The sequence below is a fragment of the Mustela lutreola genome, chromosome 1 (assembly GCF_030435805.1).
Source record: "Mustela lutreola isolate mMusLut2 chromosome 1, mMusLut2.pri, whole genome shotgun sequence".
NCBI classification, from domain to species: Eukaryota; Metazoa; Chordata; class Mammalia; order Carnivora; family Mustelidae; genus Mustela; species Mustela lutreola.
The window spans coordinates 222,283,682-222,309,679 of record NC_081290.1 but is presented as its reverse complement, the minus strand read 5'-3'; the positions used below and the strand labels follow the sequence as shown (position 1 = coordinate 222,309,679).

General features: G+C 40.6%; 1 protein-coding gene across 21 annotated transcripts in view; it reads right to left on the bottom strand.

The window, feature by feature from the left end:
• The window catches only part of DLG2 (discs large MAGUK scaffold protein 2), a 1,588,988-nt gene that overhangs the window by 145,711 nt on the left and 1,417,279 nt on the right, over window positions 1-25,998 (bottom strand). For all 21 annotated transcript variants that reach the window (XM_059187674.1, XM_059187632.1, XM_059187635.1 and 18 more), the window contains one exon: window positions 3,038-3,152. In XM_059187674.1, coding sequence (XP_059043657.1) covers window positions 3,038-3,152 — 115 coding nt within the window. The remainder of the gene's footprint in view (window positions 1-3,037; window positions 3,153-25,998) is intronic.

The following is a 25,998-nucleotide window of genomic DNA, read 5'->3' as shown; positions in this document are numbered from 1 at the left end:
TGGATGAAGGACCTCAATGTGAGAAAGGAATCCATCAAAATCCTTGAGGAGAACACGGGCAGCAACCTCTTCGACCTCTGCCGCAGCAACATCTTCCTAGGAACAACGCAAAAGGCAAGGGAAGCAAGGGAAAAAATGAACTATTGGGATTTCATCAAGATCAAAAGCTTTTGCACAGCAAAGGAAACAGTTAACAAAATCAAAAGACAACTGACAGAATGGGAGAAGATATTTGCAAACGACATATCAGATAAAGGACTAGTGTCCAGAATCTATAAAGAACTTAGCAAACTCAACACCCAAAGAACAAATAATCCTATCAAGAAATGGGCAGAGGACATGAACAGACATTTCTGCAAAGAAGACATCCAGATGGCCAACAGACACATGAAAAAGTGCTCCATATCACTCGGCATCAGGGAAATACAAATCAAAACCACAATGAGATATCACCTCACACCAATCAGAATGGCTAAAATCAACAAGTCAGGAAATGACAGATGCTGGCGAGGATGCGGAGAAAGGGGAACCCTCCTACACTGTTGGTGGGAATGCAAGCTGGTGCAGCCACTCTGGAAAACAGCATGGAGGTTCCTCAAAATGTTGAAAATAGAACTGCCCTATGACCCAGCAATTGCACTATTGGGTATTTACCCTAAAGACACAAATGTAGTGATCCAAAGGGACACATGCACCCGAATGTTTATAGCAGCAATGTCCACAATAGCCAAACTATGGAAAGAACCTAGATGTCCATCAACAGATGAATGGATCAAGAAGATGTGGTATATATACACAATGGAATACTATGCAGCCATCAAAAGAAATGAAATCTTGCCATTTGCGACAACATGGATGGAACTAGAGCGTATCATGCTTAGCGAAATAAGTCAAGCAGAGAAAGACAACTATCATATGATCTCCCTGATATGAGGAAGTGGTGATGCAACATGGGGGCTTAAGTGGGTAGGAGAAGAATCAATGAAACAAGATGGGATTGGGAGGGAGACAAACCATAAGTGACTCTTAATCTCACAAAACAAACTGAGGGTTGCTGGGGGGAGGGGGTTTGGGAGAACGGGGTGGGATTACGGACATTGGGGAGGGTATGTGCTTTGGTGAGTGCTGTGAAGTGTGTAAACCTGGTGATTCACAGACCTGTACCCCTGGGGATAAAAATATATGTTTATAAAAAATAAAAAATTAAAAAAAAAAAAGAGGTCCTCCTTTCAATTCCATTTACAACTATTAGAATGTGATACAAGGTAAGATTTTTTATTACCTTAAGTCTTGATCTCTTTTGTATGTCATACTTTTATTTATCATTTTAGAGAATAAAGGTTTGGGTCTGATTAATACTACTCTTTAAAATAAGTCCACTAGCTTTACATTCCATCACTGTATCACCCAATTTAATTTTCCTAACCGTCCATAACTTAATTCAAAAGACTAAACTATTACCAGTATATTTTCAGCAAAATTTTTCTAGTACATTAATATTTTTATTCATTCTATTTTTTTAATAAGATAACAGTACGGTAATTTTTCCTTCCAGTGTTATTCTATATACCCATTTCATTTGCATTAACTGATTTTTCTCTATCCTATTAACCGAATTGGCTTTTTCCAATTTGCTATCCAAGACTAAAACATCTCAAGATTTAAAATATTTCGCATCACAAAGACCAGCAACATGAAGCCAGTGAGGAGAAAAGAAATAGCTACTTTCCATCACGTCTGTGACTTCACTACAAGACACATTCCAGGGTGGTTCTTAATAGTTCCTGTTGCAGATTACACTGCAGTATATCCAAATAACCTTGTGAAATTCAGTCAGTCAAATTTGGAACATTAATAGTCAAAAGTAGTTTCGCTTTGTTTTATCCTGTTTTTATCTTAAATCTTGGGCTTTTGAATTATTAGAACCTCCTGGAATAAGGAGGGACTCTATGCTTGTTCTAGGGGTCCAGCAACTCAAGGCCCTCAAGAACGTGCCACCATCTGGAATCCTGCTCCCTTCTTGGCCCTGCTGTGCCTACCTGATACACATAGAAGATAACTTCATAGCCAAAGTGGAATCAACAGGGCACATCAATTCAAGTCCATAATTTAGTATCCATAACATACCCTTCATGTGAGAAAAAGACAATAAATTTCATGTGAGGAGGATATGACCTTAGGTGGAAGTCAGACCAGATTCTGGGGCCAAGTGAGGAGAGGAGAATGCAGTGAGGGTGGCTATGTTTCCTCGTCTGGCCCATAGATTCACCTTGACAATGTATTAGATATCACTTCCCTCCTTTGGTTGTTAGTACTTATATTACTTTAAAAAGTACAGTCAGCACTGATGAAGTATATTTTGGAAGGAATATAGGAAGCTCGCATTAAGAAGAGGTGCACGTTATAGTTCAGCGATGATGAATCTTACTCAATAGTTAGCTATAGGGATGAAAGACTGCAATGCTTTTCAAGTCCAATCAGTCACTTTTTTTTTCCCCCAGCTGAATTGATGAATTTTGTCAGGCAAGGAACAGGTATCTTTCATAGTCTAAGAAACAACTGATCATGAGATACCATGGAAGAAAGTCTTTCCACTTGCTGGGAAGAAGCATGTAAGTCTCTAGCAGTGTGCTTTTGATTTTCAATTAATACACTGAGTTCATGTAATATATATCAAGCAGATCAAGAGGTGAGACAAGAGTATTTTCTTCATATATTGACAGTAAAAAAATGTTTAAGGTTTTGGTCCATATATTGAATTTAAGATGATCAGGAATGAAAATATCTCTTTTCATTATTTTTACTGCAACCAGTGCTGAGAACTTGACCCCGGACCATAACATTCTCAAAGAGCAACTTGTTAAAAGTAATGTAATAACATTTCAAAAACATCTTCAAAGTGGTTAAACTTGACGTCTTATGGTGATGAACTACTAATAAAAACACATGTTCCATAGCTACAAGGTGTTGCTTTTATCTCCCCAAGCTGGATTGCTCACAAAGTGCAGATCACAGTAAGAAATGCTCCGTTGCCTACCTGACATACAGGGAGCGTTTCTGATTGGTTCGCAGGGACCCGGACCCGGAGCTCATGCTGTGGTTCATCATCTGCTCGCGCAGGTCATGGATTTTGGCCTCAAATCGAGCGTAATCTGGAAAAGGAAACAAAGATGGTAGATATGGTCCCGTGCCTTCAGAAAAGGAGAAATGGTGCATAGCCAAGGCAGCTACCTGCCTCGGTTGCTGGTTCCTTTGCCAAGTATCAGGGAGATGCACAACCCAGAATGATCAACACAGAGGGATCAGTTGCTTAATATTATTTATTTGCAGACATTGACAAAAGGAAAAGGACAAATCAGTTACTTCTCCAAATGTAACTAGAAAATATATTGCCATCAAATCCCCAACATGTGAAGAGTCCATGGGGGAGGAGGTATGTGAGGTTATAAACAGGCAGCACAGGGCATTCTTGTGATGATGAAAATGTGCTGTCTTGACTGTTGGTAATGGATACCGAACGTGTGAAAAAATGATCTACACTTGACTACACTCACATACACTCACACAGATCAGTACAAGGAAAACTCAGAAAACTAGAATTAGATTGATGGATTACATCAATGTCAATATCCTGGCTATGAGAATGTGCTTTAGTTTTACAAAATGTTACCATTGGGGAGAACTGTGAGTAAACGTTACAGGGATCTTCCTATAATATTTATTACAACTGTATATGAATATATGATTACCTCAAAATTAAACTTTAATTTAGAAAAGAGGGCAAAAAAACCCAACAAAACAAAATACCCACAAAACACCAAGATCCATGAACAAAACAAATATCCAAGGAATTAGCAATTAGAGGGTTGCTAGAGGCTGATCATTTGGGATCATACTTCAATTTTGCCTTATAACTTTAATACAAAAAGTCCATATCAAACTTCATCAACTCTAATATGCATTACACATTTTTTTAAAAGATTTTATTTATTTATTTGACAGACAGATCACAAGTAGGCAGAGAGGCAGGCAGAAAGAGAGAGAGGAGGAAGCAGGCTCCCCGCTGAGCAGAGAGCCCCATGCGGGGCTCGATCCCAGGACCCTGAGACCATGACCTGAGCCGAAAGCAGAGGCTTTAACCCACTGAGCCACCCAGGCGCCCCTGCATTACACATTTAAATGAGCTTCTAGAGAATGGCATTGGAAATGGGGGTAAATATATTTTGGAAACACATGGGTCTAAAAAAAATCAAGGAAATGTAGGTATATATCATACTATTTTTTCATAGGAAAAATATTTTTTCCCTATGTCAATCCAATAAAAATGAAGACAGCACAAACAGGATTTAAGATATTAGCACAATCAGCATGTAAAAAGGAAAAGCTTTTGAAGTTTTGATATTATTGATTACAATTTGTTCTATCTCCTTGGCATACAGTGTCTTGCTTTAGCAGAATCTAGTGGGTAAGAAGGCCAATTCACTCACAAGATAAATGTGAAAATGTTAGTTCAAATTTTAAATGGTTCTTTTAATTGCAAAGAAACTCACCATAGAGAATTTTTTAAATGCTAATTCAAATTATAAATTGTTCTTTTATAGAGAGAAACTCATCATTAAGTATTTCCTCAGCATATTTCAAAAAACAATTTGATTTTCAATTTAATTTATTCATAATTTTTCATAAAAATAAGGATGACTAAATGGACATAATAAAAGATGATCCCCTTACAGTGTTTCAAATTCTTAAAATAAAAAGTTCCACAAATTAAATTTAAATTCAATTTACTGACTATCTATTGATTATTATGGGGTAGGATATCATAAAGAAGATTTAACTTTGGTTTTCAGTTATAAGAAGATAACTGGATAATAACCTATGAATGCTAAATTTTTTTTAAAGATTTTATTTATTTATTTGACAGAGATCACAAGTAGGCAGAGAGGCAGGCAGAGAAAGAGGGGGAAGCAGGCTTGCCGCTGAGCAGAGAGCCTGATGTGGGGCTCGATCCCAGGACCCTGAGATCATGACCTGAGCTGAAGGCAGAGGCTTAACCCACTGAGCCACCCAGGCGCCTCTGAATGCTAAGTATTTTTAACGTTTAGTACTCTAAAGATAAAACCATCAAAATTGACTGGAAATTTCTGGTGCCTAAGCAAAGTCTTATGTAATCTGGATTTGGAAGCCTCCCTCTTCAATACAGCCTTTTTTTTTTTTTTTTTTTAAGGGAACATTAGTTACCATACAGTACTTCATTAGTTTTTGATGTAGTGTTCCATGATTCATTGTTTGTGTATAACACCCAGAATTCATTTCAACATGTGCCCTCCTTAATATCCATCACCCAGCTATCCCATCCCCCAAAACCCCTTCCATCTCTAAAGTCCTCAGTTTGTTTCCCAGAGGCCACAGTCTTTCACAGTTTGTCTCCCTCTCCCTCTCTGATTCCTCCGCACCACCTCCCCCCACCGCCTTCATTTTTCCCTTCCTTCTCCTAATGTCCTTCATGCTATTCCTTATGTTCCACATATAAGTAAAACCATATGACAATTGTCTTTCTCTGCTTGACGTATTTCACTCAGCATCATCCCCTCCAGTTTCATCCATGTTGGTGCAAATGGTGGGTATTCATCCTATCTGATGGCTCAGTAATATTCCATTGTGTACATGAACCACATCTTCTTTATCCATTTGTCTACTGAAGGGCATCTTGGCTTCTTCCACAGTTTGGCTATTGTGGGCATTGCTGCTCTGAACTTTGGGTGCATGTGTCCCTTCTTTTCACTACATCTGTATCTTTGGGGCAAAACTTAGCTCTAAATAATTAAATCCTAAATGATTAAATAAGCAGAACATATATTTAATCTAAAATCTATTGATCATAATTTAGGAAATTTATTTAAATCCCTTTTGACAGAGGAAAGCAATCATTTATAACAACCAATACGACACTGTATGCAGGTTTAAATTTTTTAGGGCAGGTCATGTTTTCTTGCCATCCTAAGAGCCAATTAATTATTAATTGGCATCACATGGCAGACACTGTGTTTAGTGCTTCATGGGCAATTATTTCTTCCTTAAGTCACAAAATTAAGTTCATGAATGTTGTCAATATTTGGACTACATGGAAAAACAGAGGATAAAAACTGAGAGGTTAGCTCTTCTTCCTTCCCTCTCACTGCCGTCTGTTGCTACACCTTTCTCTAGAGCTACCTGCTGTACTTGCACAGATATTTATCAACTCATTTCACATACATACACACACATACCCACATACATATGAGATCAATATGTATTGTGCTAATGCCTTTATCTTCCTTTATAACTGTGTAATTTGGATCTTTTCCTGCCTTCTCCCAAATATGTAGATATATTTCTTAACACCCTTAATGGCATCACATGGTTAAGACCACAATTAACTCAACAGTTGCAGAGAGGTATGGCGGAAGATAGACCCATCCAGCTCTTTGCTGTTCCAAACAGGATCTCAGGCTACGTGAGCGCATGTATGGGCAGGTTAGCTAGTGCAGGTACTGGTTAGAGCTTTGCACGGATGTCATGCAGACCCAGATAGCACTTCTCGGAGAAGATAATCTGGTCTGGGAGACAAAGCAGGATCTCTTAGTGTCTTCGGATCATGCTCTACACTGCCCTTTCCTAAATACCAGGCATTTCCCAAGAACTAGTAAGTCAATCCTCCATCGGTTCCCAGGACTGCCTTCCTTACAACTTCGAGGACAGCGCTACTGTGATAAAAAACCTAACATCACACCTCCTCTCCCCTACTTAAGCATCGCAATTCAGTGCCAATCCCTGACCCCGCTTGACCACTTTGCTACCTTTTTGTACTTATCACACCAAATTGCAGTGATTTGTGCAGCTGCCCATCTTTCCCATTAGACTGAGTTCTCTGAGAACAGAAACCACAACTCACTCTCTTTGGGGTTCCCGTCCCTAACAGTGTCTGGTGTGCAGGAGGCATTTAAATAATAGGGTTTCAACAAACATTTTCTGAATGAATCATGAATGAGGAAATGAGCAGAATCATTAAACGAGTTCAGTTATAAAATGCCTACAGGCGCTGAAATTGCCCATTTTCCTTCCTTCTTTCTTTATTTGACACAGAGAGGGAGAGTGAGAGAGCACAAGCAGGGGGAGCGGTAGGCAGGCAAGGGGGAGAGAGAGAAGCAGGCTCCCCACAGAGCAGGAAGCCTGATGTGGGGCTTGATCCCAGGACTCTGGGCAGCCCCTTAACCGACTGAGCCACCCAGGTGCCTCTGAAATTGCCCATGTTCAATGTTAAGGTTTCTCTCAATGAAGAAAGACAACATGCTTCTCCTGAGGGACTTCTTTCAAGGTTAAATCGTCTATCTAACTTTAAGGTTTTATTCCTGTCTAATCATGGCTGCTCCCAAATCCCACTGATATTTTTATCATTCTTCAGGTGATCTCTGTACTTTCCCCGACACAGGCATGTCACACATTGGAAACTCTTCTCTGATACTTAACCTGTAGCTGATCAGCACTCTGTAAGGCTCTTCTGGCTGTCACACTCGGTATGTCACAACAGGCTACTTGCTTTAATAGCAAACTGTGTTCTCCTTATTGTATGGCTCATTAGATCCCCCAGATGTTTTCTGCCTTGCTTTTGAAATGTTTGTTTTACACCATCTTCTACAGTGTTTACACTCCCCACTGTGGACGGGGGAGTGCTGTGCTGTATTGCATTTGTCTTAACTGGAATACATCGTGCCCTCAATTTTTCCACTTTGACACCACAAATCCCATGTTTAATTTTTTTTTTAAGATTTTATTTATTTATTTGTCAGAGAGAGAGCAAGCAAGAGCGAGCACAGGCAGACAGAGTGGAAGGCAGAGTCAGAGGGAGAAGCAGGTTCCCTGCGGGGCAAGGAGCCTGATGTGGGACTCAATCCCAGGACGCTGGGATCATGACCTGAGCTGAAGGCAGCTGCTCAACCAACTGAGCCACCCAGGTGTCCCACAAATCCTATGTTTAAAAGTGCTTACCCATCTCTTCATGCGTTTCTTTCTTTTTTTTTTTTTTTAAAGTTTATTTATCCATTTTTAGAGAAAAGAATGCACAAGCTGGGAGAGGGGCAGAAAGGGAGAATCTCAAAGCCGATGAGTGCAGAGCCCTACATGTGGCTCAATCCCATAACTCACATAGCCTGAGCCAAAACCATGAGTCAGAAGCCTAACCGACTGAGCCACCCAGGCACCCCTTTATTTTTTATTTTATTATTACTTTTTAAAGTAGGCTCCCTGGGCAACATGGGGCTTGAACTCATGAACCCGATTTCAAGACTTGTATGCTCCACTGACCGAGCCAGCCCGGTGCCCTTCTTCGCTCCTTTTTAGATAATAAAACTTAAGTACAAGTAATTTCATCAGAGCAAAAGCAACAAAACCCGTATTTACAAATATAAATGGTATGTGTATGGACGAAACAGAAACAGAGGGAGAAGAGGAGCACTGTTTCCGTCTTCTCAAAGATGAATACGTTTACGGTTAGAAATGCTCTGGAAATAAATAAGCAAGCAGATACAGAAACTGTGAGATATAAGTCTTCTTCATGTTTTATAATAGTACTGAAAATCACACTTCTCAACAAAACCAAATCTAACACTGCCACGTCTATCTAATCTTAACCAATCCCTGCCTCTTTCCCTGAAGATTTTAGTCGTATCTCTGCCTTCGCTTTTCATACATTTTTCAGTCTAGTTCCTAACCCTGGGGAGAACATTCATCTGAGATTTGAAAGTACTCCAATCTTTATACCATCTAAAGGAGAATTCATGTTTTCTGAGCACCTGAGAGCTAGTATCTGTGCTGTGTCATTGAAATACTATGTTCTTTCTCCTAACAAAGCTCTGAGGGAGTTTTAGAGATGAGGGGAAAAAAGTGCGTGGAGGTTAACTTCACCCAAGTCACTGGGTTGACCTTGGATCTCTGTGAGGCCAGTTTATTTCCTTTTTATCTTCCCATCTGGTTTAACACTTTACTTCTCCTTTAGAACGTAAGGCGTCCTCAACTCTCTCCTTATCTCTCTTGACATCTTGCTCTCCTGCCTCGCATCTGCTGTGCTGATTCTGTGAATGCTGGGCTTCTCTGTTGCAGTGCCAACTCCTTAGAGGTGCGGAAGCCTCCCCCCATCTCTGATCCACAAACCTCAGGGCCTGTGGTTCCTTGTGCTCTAGACTCAGGACTGTGCTAGGTGCCTGGCATATAGTGCTGAATAAGAACCTGAAGGAGTTTGCTTCCTGACAAGGAAATCAATCATAAATAATGCTGAAGTAGGGAGCTGCGTTAAAGCAGCAACACCTTATTCTGGCTTATTTTGCATGAAATAGGTGCCTGGTAAATGCTTTCAGAATTGCAAGAGTTATCTGTGTTATGTTTTTTGGGGTTATCTTGTCTAACAAGAAGCAACCCACTGAGAACTGATTTTTAGGCAAATGTTTTAGAGGAGTTTCAAGAAACATTACTTCCAGCTGGTTCTATCGCTCCAGGATGTATGAAAAATGTCTCCTTCTTGGGCATTTAAATCCAGTTGTTCACTGGCAACACTCTCATACTGGGATTGTGTCACTTGCTTTCACTTGGTTGGACATGATGGCTGCTAACAGTAGACAGGGTACAAAATATGACTTAAATAGACGGGGTCAGAATCCTGGCTCTGCCACTTACAAGCTGTGTATCATTACGAAAATTATTAACCTTTCTGGGCTCAATTTCCTCATAAGCAGAACATGAATAATAATTGTGTCTACATCAAGATGTGTTGGGAAGATTACAAGAGAGCATATGGACGTCAAGGGTTGACTCTTGGTAATGACTAGTAAATCCTCCTGTTAATTATCATGTGTAACTCAACACCCACTCTTATTCACTGCTTGCAAAAGTCATAACCCCTTTCTGTACTAAATAAAATGGAAAGCTGTGTCCATTCCAGAGCCTTGGTATAGGCTCATGCTGCCTGCTGATTTCTCAAGAGTGTGAGCCACTGATGGACACTTTAATGGAGAAAGGCAAAGGTGTGAACACCACACAAGACACACGAGAAGCGTCTCTGCTATACACTGGTTTCCTCTGAAATTTGTCAAGGGTGAATGAGGAGACACAGAATGCAACCCCACCTTCTCATTCACACAGAAAAGGAGGCACTGCCTCTCTGAGGGGGCAGGAGCTATTTAAGGCAGTAGGATTAATCCAAACTGATTAAAGCTACTCACATTTTTAAGGCTCAGATGGCCAGCCTTGTGTCTCCGAGAAGGAAACGATGAGCTTCGTGCATTAGACAACAGCATGAAGCTATGGGCGTGCTCTTCTCCAAGTGAACTGGTGGGGAGGGCACCTCTTTCCAGTTGCAACCTCATGCTGCTGACCCTCAGTTGTGTGAGCAGAGGAAGGGGGGTTAGGAACCCTAGGTTAGGAAGCCAGCTCTGAATCTTAAGCCTGTCCTTAGCTACCAATGGGGCCCTGGGAAGTTTCCTGAACCTCTGTGGGTTCATCTGCAAAATTGTGAGGTTCCTCCCACAAAGTGGTTTTGAGAATCACAGTGAGATCTGACATGAAGCATTTGGCAAATGTACAATAGTCGCTGCTGTTATTTTCCTGGTGGCTTCCTTCAGAATAAATGCATATGCAGTCCTTGGTGGCACCAGTAAGAACAGTAGCATCTTATTCCCATTTGCTCATTATGGACACTGCGGCAGCACTACCAACAACTGGTGAAATCATCGAGCTCTAAGGGGTTCTGCACATCCTAGTGACACAGGCTGCTTTCCTGCTGAGTTACCATGTCCTCGCTACGGGGAAAGTAGTTGGAAGAGGCCACCTGCTGCTCGCCTGAGAAGTGATGTTTTTCATAGACAAATCTGAACTAGGAGCTCTGAGTACTTCATAAGCTAAGGAAGTTTAAGTGCTGGGCACTTTCCAATAGTGCCCAAGCTGGGGCAAATATCAATGGTGTGCAGTCTATTGGGATCACAGTATTACCACAGTATTATCTACCTGGACATGACACTCCTTGCTGCCAGGGTCCAGGAGGAGTGCGCGGGAAGGATGCAGGAGGAACAGTTCACATCTATTTTTAGCATGACATCTGATCACTGCTCCAGGGACGAGATACTGTGAGCAATTATAAAAGTTTCCATTTCTTTGGGGGGGGTAACATCCTTCTTTCATTTATTCAGCAAACATTTCTTCAGGGTTTCTTACATGCCAGGTGCAATGCTATTGCTAGGGACACCAAAATCACCGGAAAGACCTTTGCCTCAAGGGGCTCAAAGGCTGATGCTTTGCTGCCTTTAATTTTCTACTTTCCTGTTGTGAATATAAAAAAAAAGAGCATCTGCCATTTAAATATCTGCTCTTTGTGAGTAGGATTAAGTGCTTTCTAGAAGGTAATGGGATATCTCTATGGTGGGAAGAAGCCAATATAGTCAGATGCATGTCATAACGGAGAAACTGAGGAAGGGTAAATCTTTGTGAAAAACTGTGGGGTTCCTGGCGAAGAGAGAAAATCAAGAAGGGTCTCAAAGTCGTTCCCTGGAATGAGTTGCTGGACTTGAGTCTTGGCTCTGAGGGATGTTGGGAAAATCCCTTACCCTCTCAGAGAGAATGGTTTCCTGTTAGGTGGGGAAATCATCTCTGCCCCTATAAAACATTGTCCTAACACAGTGTACCTCATTTCCATCGTTTTAAGCAGTATTGATATTTAAAAGCACCATCAATTAATAACAATGAGAGCATCTTTTTTGGAAAGGGTGGATACCAGACTCATTCTGAACTTACAAGCTGAAATGCATGTGTGTAGAGGGGGAAGATTTTGGCCTCATAATCACTGCAATCTGATAAGTAAAGTGTGAAATCAAGAAAATCCCAAATATGTTACTGCACTCTGTCCACTAGGCTCTTAGCAAAATCGCATATTTATAAGAGGGTGAGGCATAGATCAGAGGTTAAATCTCAAGTCCAAGAAGCAATAGTCTGTCAAAATTCTTGCATATGATGATACAAGAGTCACCGTATTTACTTGGAGCTCAGAAAAAAAAAATCAATTGTTCCCATTTCACCACCTCTTGTTTTCTTAGTTGCCCTGGGATTTCAGAGCCAGAAAGACACAGAAAAGGTCCTGCCATTTCATATCAGGCTTTAGAAATACTTTAGAGCCTTCTCACTCTGGCTGCTTTTCAAGCTGTCATGCTGGGAAGGGTGCGGTCTTTAGAAACAAAACAAAACTTCAGAAGACTGGTTTCCCTCTCACACAGCCATGGGAATGCCCACCTGCCTTCAAGAGAGCTGACCTCTGGCCAATGGAATTTACTAGATGTTCACTTCAAACTCTGACTTAGCTCATCTCCCAGGTTGCCACCTCTGTGTTAAAGTGGTAACATGGAATTTTCCACTGGTAAAGATTTATCAGAGATGTTGTTTGGCTTACTTCTGACCAAGCTACCATGTTGCTGTGTGTGTGTGTGTGTGTCCGTGACAAGGAGATGGAGAGTGACAGAAAGAGAGAAACATATTAAAAACTAAATTCTCTAGAATCAAACTTTAACTGGGAATCCTAGACAATAGGGTAAGTCTGCTATCTTTTCTGCACTTCACAAAAGAAAAGGATGTATATACCAATTTCTTGTATATCTTCAGTACTGAGCACTAAGAACTCAGCTGTGGACACCATAAGGGCAAGACACTGTCACAATTGTTTTCTGTATCCTAAAACTTATTTTTTGTTTGTTTTTAAAATATTTTATTTACTTAATCGACAGAAAGAGAGACAATGAGAGAGGGAACACAAGCAGGGGCAGTGGGAGAGGGAGAAGCAGGCTTCCTGTTGAGCAGGGAAACCCATGCAGGGCTCGATCCTAGGATGCCAGGATCATGACCTAAGCTGAGAGCAGATGCTTAATGACTGAGCCACGCAGGTGCCCCAGTATCCCTAACACTTAAAACAGAGTATGACAGACAGCTATCAGTATATAAATGCTAACATAAATGTCTGCTGAGTTGGGTGGATTAACTGCAGAATTCAGGGAAAGAAAAGTGATCCTTTAGTTTGCCAAATCTACTGTGAAGTAGAGCAAACTTTTTAGAATAATTTTTTTAAGATTTTATTTATTTATTTGACACACAGAGAAAGAAATCACAAATAGGCAGAGAAGCAGGCAAAGAGAGAGAGGAGGAAGCAGACTCCCTGCTGAGCAGAGAGCCCAATGCAGGACTCAATCCAGGACCCTGAGATCATGACCTGAGCCGAAGGCAGAGGCTTAACCCACTGAGCCACCCAGGTGCCCTAGAATAATTTTTAATAACACACTGAATTAAAGTATACTGTCTCTCTCAGTAGAACTGAGGTCATTTGTTCTGACTTGAACAATTTTCTGTGCGGCTTGGCTAGAGACCCTTTAAAGAGGTTTCAGCCAAATGCTTATGAATTCTTTAATGTGAAAAAAGAAGTAAGTTTTATGATCAAACCACAGTCTGAATCCCTAACCAGCTATTTCACACAATATGCATACAACTCTGAAAATTAGATACATCAAATTTCAATTTGGCTTCATGCAAGTTTTGTTTTATAGATTCATAAAGGCAGTTTTTTTTTTCTAAATTATCAGGATTATTACATAACAGAGTAAGCAAAGAAACTTTTTGAGCTTGGCAAAGGCTTTGTCTTTAAGCAATTAGGAGTAGCCTGATGTAATGTGATCTTTTAAAAAACCTAATAGAATTCAACATTGCATCTTAAGTTCACTACTGACTCACAATGTGGACTTTTGTGCAAGTTATTCAACCTAGAGAAGATTTGTTTTTCTCATCTGTATAGCAAAAACAAAATCATCTACCTCAACAGACTGTTGGAAGATTAAATGCAATGGCATTTGTAAATGGTAATGGACTAGAATGCTTAATAAATGGAAAAGAAAAAGCATTAAAACCCCCTCAAGCCTTATATTTCTTGTTTATGAAATGGGGATGATATTAATACTCTATTTATATCACAAGTTTGTTGCGAGCATCAAATGAAGAATCAAATATAAAAATGTTTGATAAACCAAATGGTACAGGATAAAGACGAAGTGATAATAAAAACAATTCATGGGGCGCCTGGGTGGCTCAGTGGGTTAAAGCCACTGCCTTCGGCTCAGGTCATGATCTCAGGATCCTGGGATCGAGCCCCACATCAGGTTCTCTGTTCAGTGGGGAGCCTGCTTCCTCCTCTCTCTCTCTGCCTGCCTCTCTGCCTACTTGTGATCTCTCTTTGAAGAATAAATAAATAAAAATCTTTAAAAAAAACAACCATAATTCATAATGGGTGGCTCAGTCATTTGGGGATCTAACTCTTGGTTTTTGCTTAGGTCATGATGTCAGGGTCATGAGATTGAGCTCGGCATTGGGCTTTGCACTCAGCACAGACTCGGCTTGGGAATCTTGTTCTATCTCTATTCCTCCTCCTGCTATCTTACACTCTCTCTAAAATAGATCAATAAATCTTAAAGAAAAAAAATTCATATAATATAGTCTTTTTTTTTTTTTCCTGTTTTTTTTTTTTTAATTTTTTATTTTTTATAAACATATATTTTTATCCCCAGGGGTACAGGTCTGTGAATCACCAGGTTTACACACTTCACAGCACTCACCAAATCACATACCCTCCCCAATGTCCATAATCCCACCCCCTTCTCCCAAACCCCCTCCCCCCGGCAACCCTCAGTTTGTTTCCTGAGATTAAGAGTCACTTATGGTTTGTCTCCCTCCCAATCCCATCTTGTTTCATTTATTCTTCTTCTACCCACTTAAGCCTCCAGAGGCTAAACCGGGGCGAAGCCCACGCGGGGTCAGCGTGGCCTCAGGTCCCGCAGGGTCACAGAAGGATCGGGGGTGTCTGAGTGTCGCAGAGCTTGCGGGTATTGGAACGGGAAAGCCGGCTACAGAGACAGAGCCGACAGTAAGCTCGCAGCTCCGTGTTACCTTGAACCGGTCGCAGGCTCGGTGAGCTCGGAGCGCGGCCGGAGGTCAGGCAGACGGGAGTAACTGGGCGCTGTTCTCTGAGGGCGCACTGAGGAGTGGGGCCCTGGGCTCTCGGCTCCTCCGGGCCGGAGACCAGGAGGCCGCCATTTGTATTCCCGTCCTCTGGAACTCTACGGAAAGCGCTCAGGGAACAAAAGCTCCTGAAAGCAAACCCGAGCGGATTACTCACCCCGGCCCCGGGTAAGGGCGGTGTAATTCCGCCTGGGGCAAAGACACTTGAGAATCACTACAACAGGCCCCTCCCCCAGAAGATCAACAAGAAATCCAGCTGAGACCAAGTTCACCTACCAAGGAGTGCGGTTTCAATACCAAGGAGAGCAGCAGAATTCCAGAGGAGGAGAAAGCCAAGCACGGAACTCATGGCTTTTTTCCTGTGATTTTTTTTAGTCTTGCAGTTAATTTAATTTTTTCTTTTTCATTTTTTTTTTTTTTTCTCGCCTTCGGGTAAAATTTTTTTTTTTAACTGTTACCTTTTTCTTTTTTAACGATTTTTTACTAGTTTATCTAATATATATATATATTTTTTTTACATTTTTCTTAGGTGTTTTCTTTCTTTAAAAATATTCTTTTCTTTTCTTTTTTTTTTTTTTTTCTTTTTTCTTTCTTCCTTTTTGAACCTCTTTTTATCCCCTTTCTCCCCACTCACGATTTTGGATCTCTTCTAATTTGGTTAAAGCATATTTTCCTGGGGTTGTTGCCACCCTTTTAGTATTTTACTTGCCCCTTCATTTACTCTTATCTGGACAAAATGACAAGACGGAAAAATTCAACACAAAAAAAAGAACAAGAGGCAGTACCGAAGGCTAGGGACCTAATCAATACAGACATCGGTAATATGTCAGATCTAGAGTTCAGAATGACAATTCTCAAGGTTCTAGCCGGGCTCGAAAAAGGCATGGAAGATATGAGAGAAACCCTCTCGAGAGATATAAAAGCCCTTTCTGGAGAAATAAAAGAACTAAAATCTAACCAAGGTGAAATCAAAAAAGCTATTAATGAGGTGCAATCAAAAATGGAGGCTCTAACTGCTAGGATAAATGAGGCAGAAGAAAGAATTAGTGATATAGAAGACCAAATGACAGAGAATAAAGAAGCTGAGCAAAAGAGGGACAAACAGCTACTGGACCACGAGGGGAGAATTCGAGAGATAAGTGACACCATAAGACGAAACAACATTAGAATAATTGGGATTCCAGAAGAAGAAGAAAGTGAGAGGGGAGCAGAAGGTATACTGGAGAGAATTATTGGGGAGAATTTCCCCAATATGGCAAAGGGAACGAGCATCAAAATTCAGGAGGTTCAGAGAATGCCCCTCAAAATCAATAAGAATAGGCCCACACCCCGTCACCTAATAGTAAAATTTACAAGTCTCAATGACAAAGAGAAAATCCTGAAAGCAGCCCGGGAAAAGAAGTCTGTAACATACAATGGTAAAAATATTAGATTGGCAGCTGACTTATCCACAGAGACCTGGCAGGCCAGAAAGAGCTGGCATGATATTTTCAGAGCGCTAAACGAGAAAAACATGCAGCCAAGAATACTATATCCAGCTAGGCTATCATTGAAAATAGAAGGAGAGATTAAAAGCTTCCAGGACAAACAACAACTGAAAGAATTTGCAAATACCAAACCAGCTCTACAGGAAATATTGAAAGGGGTCCTCTAAGCAAAGAGAGAGCCTACAAGTGGTAGATCAGAAAGGAACAGAGACCATATACAGTAACAGTCACCTTACAGGCAATACAATGGCACTAAATTCATATCTCTCAATAGTTACCCTGAATGTGAATGGGCTAAATGCCCCTGTCAAAAGACACAGGGTATCAGAATGGATAAAAAAACAAAACCCATCTATATGTTGCCTCCAAGAAACACATTTTAAGCCCGAAGACACCTCCAGATTTAAAGTGAGGGGGTGGAAAAGAATTTACCATGCTAATGGACATCAGAAGAAAGCAGGAGTGGCAATCCTTATATCAGATCAATTAGATTTTAAGCCAAAGACTATAATAAGAGATGAGGAAGGACACTATATCATACTCAAAGGGTCTGTCCAACAAGAAGATTTAACAATTTTAAATATCTATGCCCCCAATGTGGGAGCAGCCAACTATATAAACGAATTAATAACAAAATCAAAGAAACACATCAACAACAATACAATAATAGTAGGGGACTTTAACACTCCCCTCACTGAAATGGACAGGTCATCCAAGCAAAAGATCAGCAAGGAAATAAAGGCCTTAAATGACACACTGGACCAGATGGACATCACAGATATATTCAGAATATTTCATCCCAAAGCAACAGAATACACATTCTTCTCTAGTGCACATGGAACATTCTCCAGAATAGATCACATCCTCGGTCCTAAATCAGGACTCAACCGGTATCAAAAGATTGGGATCATTCCCTGCATATTTTCAGACCACAATGCTCTAAAGCTAGAACTCAACCACAAAAGGAAGTTTGGAAAGAACCCAAATACATGGAGACTAAACAGTATCCTTCTAAAGAATGAATGGGTCAACCGGGAAATTAAAGAAGAATTGAAAAAAATCATGGAAACAAATGATAATGAAAATACAACGGTTCAAAATCTGTGGGACACAACAAAGGCAGTCCTGAGAGGAAAATATATAGCGGTACAAGCCTTTCTCAAGAAACAAGAAAGGTCTCAGGTACACAACCTAACCCTACACCTAAAGGAGCTGGAGAAAGAACAAGAAAGAAACCCTAAGCCCAGCAGGAGAAGAGAAATCATAAAGATCAGAGCAGAAATCAATGAAATAGAAACCAAAAAAACAATAGAACAAATCAACGAAAGTAGGAGCTGGTTCTTTGAAAGAATTAATAAAATTGATAAACCCCTGGCCCGACTTATCAAAAAGAAAAGAGAAAGGACCCAAATAAATAAAATCATGAATGAAAGAGGAGAGATCACAACTAACACCAAAGAAATACAAACTATTATAAGAACATACTATGAGCAACTCTACGGCAATAAATTTGACAATCTGGAAGAAATGGATGCATTCCTAGAAACATATAAACTACCACACCTGAACCAGGAAGAAATAGAAAGCCTGAACAGACCCATAACCAGTAAGGAGATTGAAACAGTCATTAAAAATCTCCAAACAAACAAAAGCCCAGGGCCAGACGGCTTCCCGGGGGAATTCTACCAAACATTTAAAGAAGAACTAATTCCTATTCTCCTGAAACTGTTTCAAAAAATAGAAATGGAAGGAAAACTTCCAAACTCATTTTATGAGGCCAGCATCACCTTGATCCCAAAACCAGACAAGGATCCCACCAAAAAAGAGAGCTATAGACCGATATCCTTGATGAACACAGATGCGAAAATACTCAACAAAATACTAGCCAATAGGATTCAACAGTACATTAAAAAGATTATCCACCACGACCAAGTGGGATTTATTCCAGGGCTGTAAGGTTGGTTCAACATCCGCAAATCAGTCAATGTGATACAACACATCAATAAAAGAAAGAACAAGAACCATATGATACTCTCAATAGATGCTGAAAAAGCATTTGACAAAGTACAACATCCCTTCCTGATCAAAACTCTTCAAAGTGTAGGGATAGAGGGCACATACCTCAATATCATCAAAGCCATCTATGAAAAACCCACCGCAAATATCATTCTCAATGGAGAAAAACTGAAAGCTTTTCCGCTAAGGTCAGGAACACGGCAGGGATGTCCATTATCACCACTGCTATTCAACATCGTACTAGAGGTCCTAGCCTCAGCAATCAGACAACAAAAGGAAATTAAAGGCATCCAAATCGGCAAAGAAGAAGTCAAATTATCACTCTTCGCAGATGATACGATACTATATGTGGAAAACCCAAAAGACTCCACTCCAAAACTGCTAGAACTTATACAGGAATTCAGTAAAGTGTCAGGATATAAAATCAATGCACAGAAATCAGTTGCATTTCTATACAACAACAGCAAGACAGAAGAAAGAGATATTAAGGAGTCAATCCCTTTTACAATTGCATCCAAAACCATAAGATACCTAGGAATAAACCTAACCAAAGAGACACAGAATCTATACTCAGAAAACTATAAAGTACTCATGAAAGAAATTGAGGAAGACACAAAGAAATGGAAAAATGTTCCATGCTCCTGGATTGGAAGAATAAATATTGTGAAAATGTCTATGCTACCTAAAGCAATCTACACATTTAATGCAATTCCTATCAAAGTACCATCCATCTTTTTCAAAGAAATGGAACAAATAATTCTAAAATTTATATGGAACCAGAAAAGACCTCGAATAGCCAAAGGGATATTGAAAAAGAAAGCCAACGTTGGTGGCATCACAATTCCGGACTTCAAGCTCTATTACAAAGCTGTCATCATCAAGACAGCATGGTACTGGCACAAAAACAGACACATAGATCAATGGAACAGAATAGAGAGCCCAGAAATAGACCCTCAAATCTATGGTCAACTAATCTTCGACAAAGCAGGAAAGAATGTCCAATGGAAAAAAGACAGCCTCTTCAATAAATGGTGCTGGGAAAATTGGACAGCCACATGCAGAAAAATGAAATTGGACCATTTCCTTACACCACACACAAAAATAGACTCAAAATGGATGAAGGATCTCAATGTACGAAAGGAATCCATCAAAATCCTTGAGGAGAACACGGGCAGCAACCTCTTCGACCTCTGCCGCAGCAACATCTTCCTAGGAACAACGCAAAAGGCAAGGGAAGCAAGGGAAAAAATGAACTACTGGGATTTCATCAAGATCAAAAGCTTTTGCACAGCAAAGGAAACAGTTAACAAAATCAAAAGACAACTGACAGAATGGGAGAAGATATTTGCAAACGACATATCAGATAAAGGACTAGTGTCCAGAATCTATAAAGAACTTAGCAAACTCAACACCCAAAGAACAAATAATCCTATCAAGAAATGGGCAGAGGACATGAACAGACATTTCTGCAAAGAAGACATCCAGATGGCCAACAGACACATGAAAAAGTGCTCCATATCACTCGGCATCAGGGAAATACAAATCAAAACCACAATGAGATATCACCTCACACCAATCAGAATGGCTAAAATCAACAAGTCAGGAAATGACAGATGCTGGCGAGGATGCGGAGAAAGGGGAACCCTCCTACACTGTTGGTGGGAATGCAAGCTGGTGCAGCCACTCTGGAAAACAGCATGGAGGTTCCTCAAAATGTTGAAAATAGAACTGCCCTATGACCCAGCAATTGCACTATTGGGTATTTACCCTAAAGACACAAATGTAGTGATCCAAAGGGACACATGCACCCGAATGTTTATAGCAGCAATGTCCACAATAGCCAAACTATGGAAAGAACCTAGATGTCCATCAACAGATGAATGGATCAAGAAGATGTGGTATATATACACAATGGAATACTATGCAGCCATCAAAAGAAATGAAATCTTGCCATTTGCGACAACATGGATGGAACTAGAGCGTATCATGCTTAGCGAAATAAGTCAAGCAGAGAAAGACAACTATCATATGATCTCCCTGATATGAGGAAGTGGTGATGCAACATGGAGGCTTAAGTGGGTAATATAGTCTTTTTTTAAAACCCCAATCTACCTGGATGATATTTCCTCAGTAACTGAAATTTGTTTCAAATGGTATGGAATTTGATTTCTATCTTGGCTATGGAAACAAAGCTACAAAGGGCATCATGCATGAGAGAGTAAACGTGAAACTCTGACGGGAAAATGGAAACTGCTGGTATCATTACAGCCTAGCTGCCAACGCTGATTCTCTCAAGATTTTGCTGGTAGGCTGGGGGAAAGGTTCAGAGCTGGGAAGCATAGGCTGTTGTTTAATTGGTGTGATTCGTAACTAATGATGCATCAGAAGAAGGATCAAGGCACTCTGCCTTCTAATTTAAGGCGTAGTACTTGAGACTACGTTCAACTAGATAAGAAAGCCTTCCTTGGCAAATACAAATATTACATCTTTGCTGGATCTGTCTTGTTCCTTCTTTTGTATTAAAATCATGGAACTAGAAGCTAAAATAATAATGTTCAAGCTTCCTGTGTTCTTCTGCAATAATGATCGGTTAGATCTTGCCCAAAGAGAAGGGTGATTATTTTTGCCTAATTATAGTGCAGGGGAGAGAAAGGAGATAAAGCAGTCTGGCTCTAGAGGTAGGCAGGTTGGCAGTCCCCTTGGGTGTGACTTAAGTGGTACAAATATCTTTCTTGCTTCCACAACATTCCTAGCAGATTTATCCTTTAATAGTGTTTGAAAAATATGTACACATATTATCTTGGAAGATAACCCACTATTCCGAGAAAAACAGAAGCACAATGGGAAGAACACTTCCCCTAGTGGCTCAGAGAGGCTAGGCAATTTGCCCAAGGTCACACAGCAGAGCTGGGACTTGAATCCAAAGCCTATAGTGCTGGCCTCATCCAGTGCCAGCCTCTCTATTGCTCCGGACATGTACTGGTTGGCTCAGACCAGCTTGCTCACCCTAAGCAACCATTTAACTACTGATTTCTGCTGTAACTAAAGATTCCTATCTACAGTGAATTCCATAAGGTAGGTTGGTAAGATCAAAATGAAAAGGCTTTGTGTGGTCTCCCCCAACATGCTGCCCAAATGAAAGCTGCTCAATATATATTAGTGGGATTCTGTGTTTAAGACTCGAAGTCGACTGGAAACCATGGCTTAGGCAACATGGTTCTCACAACAAGAGAGTGGGCACATACCAGGGTTGTGGGGAGGCGGGTGATGCTGGGGAGAGAGAGCATTCAGCCCTGATTCTGATAGCGTTGAATCTGCAACAATCCCAGGATTCCTAGCAGCAGCTGCGGAGACCAGGGCCACACCGCAATAGGGAAAAACACAGCCGAGGGTGGGAGTGCTTCATACACCTAAACTCACAGAATAGACAGGGGGGTGTCTGTGTCCTTAAAACCATGTCTTTCTTACTTTTTTTGTGGTTAAATGTTCTTTTTATACTTAAGAGGCATAACAACCAAATGTAATGTATAGTGCTTGTTTGTACCCTGATTAGGAAAAAGACATTACAGACTACATATTGGATCATAAAAAGAACTATTTTTTATTCTGCTGGGTATCGTAAGATGTTGTGGTAATATAAGAAAATGTTCTCTTTTCTCTTTATCATGTTTGCATATTGAAGGGATGAAAAAAGATACTGTTGGAATTTATTTTAAAACATATAAACAAAGAAAAAAAGTATACCTTAAGTGACACAGGAAATAAATCGGCAAACTTTTGACTATTACTGAATCTGAGGGGTAAGTATACAAGCATTCTATTTTTGTATGTGTTTGAAAATGTTTGTAATAGAAATATTTTAATTGGATATTAAAAAGATTAGACATCCTAATTTGGTAAAATTAAAAAGCTTACACTACTATGTCAGTTCTATGAGAGGACAGGGCTCCTCCTGGCCCCTTCGCTGGGGTGCATCACTCTTGAGTCCTGGTTTTCTCATGGTAAAACAGGGTAGGACACCTAGACTTAGCATCATTTTGGGATTCAATTTGGGTAAGAGCCATCAAAGTGCTATGCTGCTCAAATGCATCTGTTCACCCAGCAAACATTCCTTGAGCATCAACCATGGTAAGGCTCTGTGTTGGACACCAGTGATAAAATGATTAAAAAGTAGGCCCCACACTTCAGGACTTTCCGTTACTCCTAGCTAACGTATATGCAGATTTCCACAGTGAGGACAATTCCAGAACTATCTTTAGCCTCTAGTTTGAATACTATCTATAATTGTTAATAAAGGCATGAGGCCCCTGCCTTACTCCCCAGCTCATCTCTTTGTTAATTCCCCCCCTTTCTTTCGGTTCCCTCAGATACTAGCTTGGGGGATTTTCTGTCTCATTCTCTCCCAGTTGTAAAACATCATCTGTGCGGTTCCACCTGCCTCAAACACTTTTGCCATCGGTCCTCATCTGGTTTCTCAGCCTTCCCATCTTATCCTCAACATCACTTCCCCAGACAGCTCCCTGAGCTACGACAGATCCTACCATCAAATGCAACTGGTATTTCTCCTTTGCAACATGCCACATTAATAAACTACTTTAACTGTCTATAACTGCTTGCTTGTTTGGGAGGAAAAGTAGATGCTTGAGAAACATTTGATAGCTGAGTGAATGGAGCTGCTGATATGACTGTTCCTCCTTCATCCTGACGAATAAGGGATCCAGCCATTTTGCAAATGTTGAGACTTTGATCCATATGTTCTACTCCTCCATGGCTCTCCCACTAAAATATTCTTCATCTTCCAACTGAAGTAAAAGGAAGAACCACCAGAGGTACGGATTAGGATGGTTATTTATGCTTCAGTTCTTTCTCATCATAATTAACTGTTTCTGAATCCTAAAACCACCTAGCTAGATTCTTTTCTGATCCTAAGATGACCTTTGACTCAAGATGCTATATATATTCCTGTTTATCATCCTAATATTGCAAGTATTTTATGGCAAGCAACCAAAAAAAGCACATAATGGGAAATTACCCATCCCCAAATACAAACAGGAGCTGAATAAAATTTCTTCAGCAAAATTTATCGTAACAATTTCATGCTCACTTTAGCTATTTTCATGGCTCAGGAAAAAAGCTCTTTTTGCTTATTTCACTATTTTTTTAATATAAAATTGTTCCCCTGATTTTTGGCAAAAGATCCAAGAGAAACTGAATAACTTGCTGGGTGTATGTGAAATTGGAATGGCCATTTAAGTAAGGACAAAGTGTAACCTATACTGTCCTCTGCAGTTATCACATGCTAAGAAATTAGAACCCCAAACAAAGATGATTTGGAACCACCGAGGGACTTTTAAGGGATATATTACATTTGTCACTCAGCTGGCAGGATTCTCATGAAGATACTAAACAGTGACAGCTGAGAGATTAGAAACCTGGAGGTCATTTGGGGTCTCCTCCAATGGTCCAGGTGAGAGATGGTAAGGACGGTGGGAATGGAGAAGAGGGGGTAACCGCTTGGGAGGTGTACAGAAGAGGCTTTGCTGATTAATTCACTGTGGCACATGAGAATGAGAGTGGAAATAACCCGGGTTCCCTCAGGTTTCCTTCTTGAGCAACGTGCTGAGAACAGAAAGAAGGTGCCGTTGAAGGGAACAAAGAAAATGATGGGGTCCATCCTGGGACACTCTGAATTTGAGGGGACATTATTATAGCCTAGTATTCTCATGCCAGACTCCCTTAATTCCAGTGACTGGGAGTATGGGGAGATACATCTTTAAAAATCAGCACCATCTATAAACCAGATACTTTCTGGGGCCCGCAGAATGGTTCTGGGGGAAGACTGCACTGCATCAATGTTCAGATAGGCTTGTGTGGAACACACACTAGCCTGATCATTCCATCCTCGAGAGCCATGGAAAAATTAGGGAATAATAAAAGTAAGTAACCATTAAAATTTACTTTTATGCACAAATAAATAAAAATATGCTACGGGAAAATTGATCCTTGAGGAACGGAGTCAAGCAAACTTATCTTTCCTCCTGATTAATAATTTAGGAAGAAATCCCAGGCATGCTGCCTCTGGAGATGTAGGAGTAGCTCTTATAATTAGACTCTAATCTGAACCATGAGGGTGAGGATCAGAAAGCTGACTCAGAGCCTGGTGTCAATTATTTGCAGCTTGCACAATGAAAGGCTAAAAATTTGGAAGATGTAGGATGACTGAAGCCTAACTCTGGGGGTTGTTTTAGCACAGTCACATAAGTTCTTTCAATTATTCTTTGCTGCCAAATTTCTTCTCCATCTCCTTTAGTCTAGGCATGGAAAATATCTGTGGACTTGCTTTGGTATTTGTGCTTCCAAGTCAAGAGCTAGAAACGACGCACTCCAACAATTTTCATCCTTATTTAAACTCGAACAGAGCTGGTTTCTACGGAGCAACCCTAGAAACTGCCCTTTTTAATACAATCTAGTTACATTCACCCTATTGTAGAATAAAGTCACAGATCCACAAAAACTCACTGAAGCGCACTTTGCCCAACCGAAAACTGCAATCGACCAGCAGGTTTCCAATTGGCCCGTTCTGGATTCATCAGAACGCAAGAGGGAGTGAAAAGAACGCCTTCCACACAGAAGCCAGTATTGAACAGGAGTTGCATAGTCTTTGCCTACACCTATTAGTTTCTTTACCATTTTGAAATGTTATCTAACTCCTCTTGATCTGTCTGTCTCTCTCAGTTTTATCTCCTAAAACTATTTGAAACAGAACCTCTCCTCATATATAACTCTTTGGACATGGGTAGAAATAAAGGAAGGGAAGGAATGGGAAGTGGGGGAGGAGGTGGGGAAGGCAACCGTGGGGAAGGGAGGAAACCAAGACAGCAAAGCAAGCATTCATTTTCCCTGGTCATCTGTCCTTTTTTTTTTTTTTTTTTTTTTTTTTCTTTAAAGAGTTTATTTATTTATCAGAGAGAGAGAGGGGGAGAGAACGAGCACAGGCAGACAGAATGGCAGGCAGAGGCAGAGGGAGAAGCAGGCTCCCTGCCGAGCAAGGAGCCCCGTGTGGGACTCGATCCCAGGACGCTGGGATCATGACCTGAGCCGAAGGCAGCCGCTTAACCCACTGAGCCACCCAGGCGTCCCATCATCTTTCCTTTTGGAAACATCCCTCCACCCTGTTCCATGTCCAATGCCTCAAATCCAAAGATTTTTCTGGCTCACTCTCTGAAGAAGAAAATCCCTTTGCTGCGGTGGGCACGGGTAGCAGGCAGAAGAGGGGATCTGCGTCTCCAGTAAGTCCCTTGTAAGACTTCTAAACACTATTTGTATTTTCAGTCCTTCTCTACATCCCTGCCTTCAAATACCCCAGCCTTTTTTTTTTTTTAATTTTATTTATTTATTTGACAGAGAGATATCACAAGCAGATGGA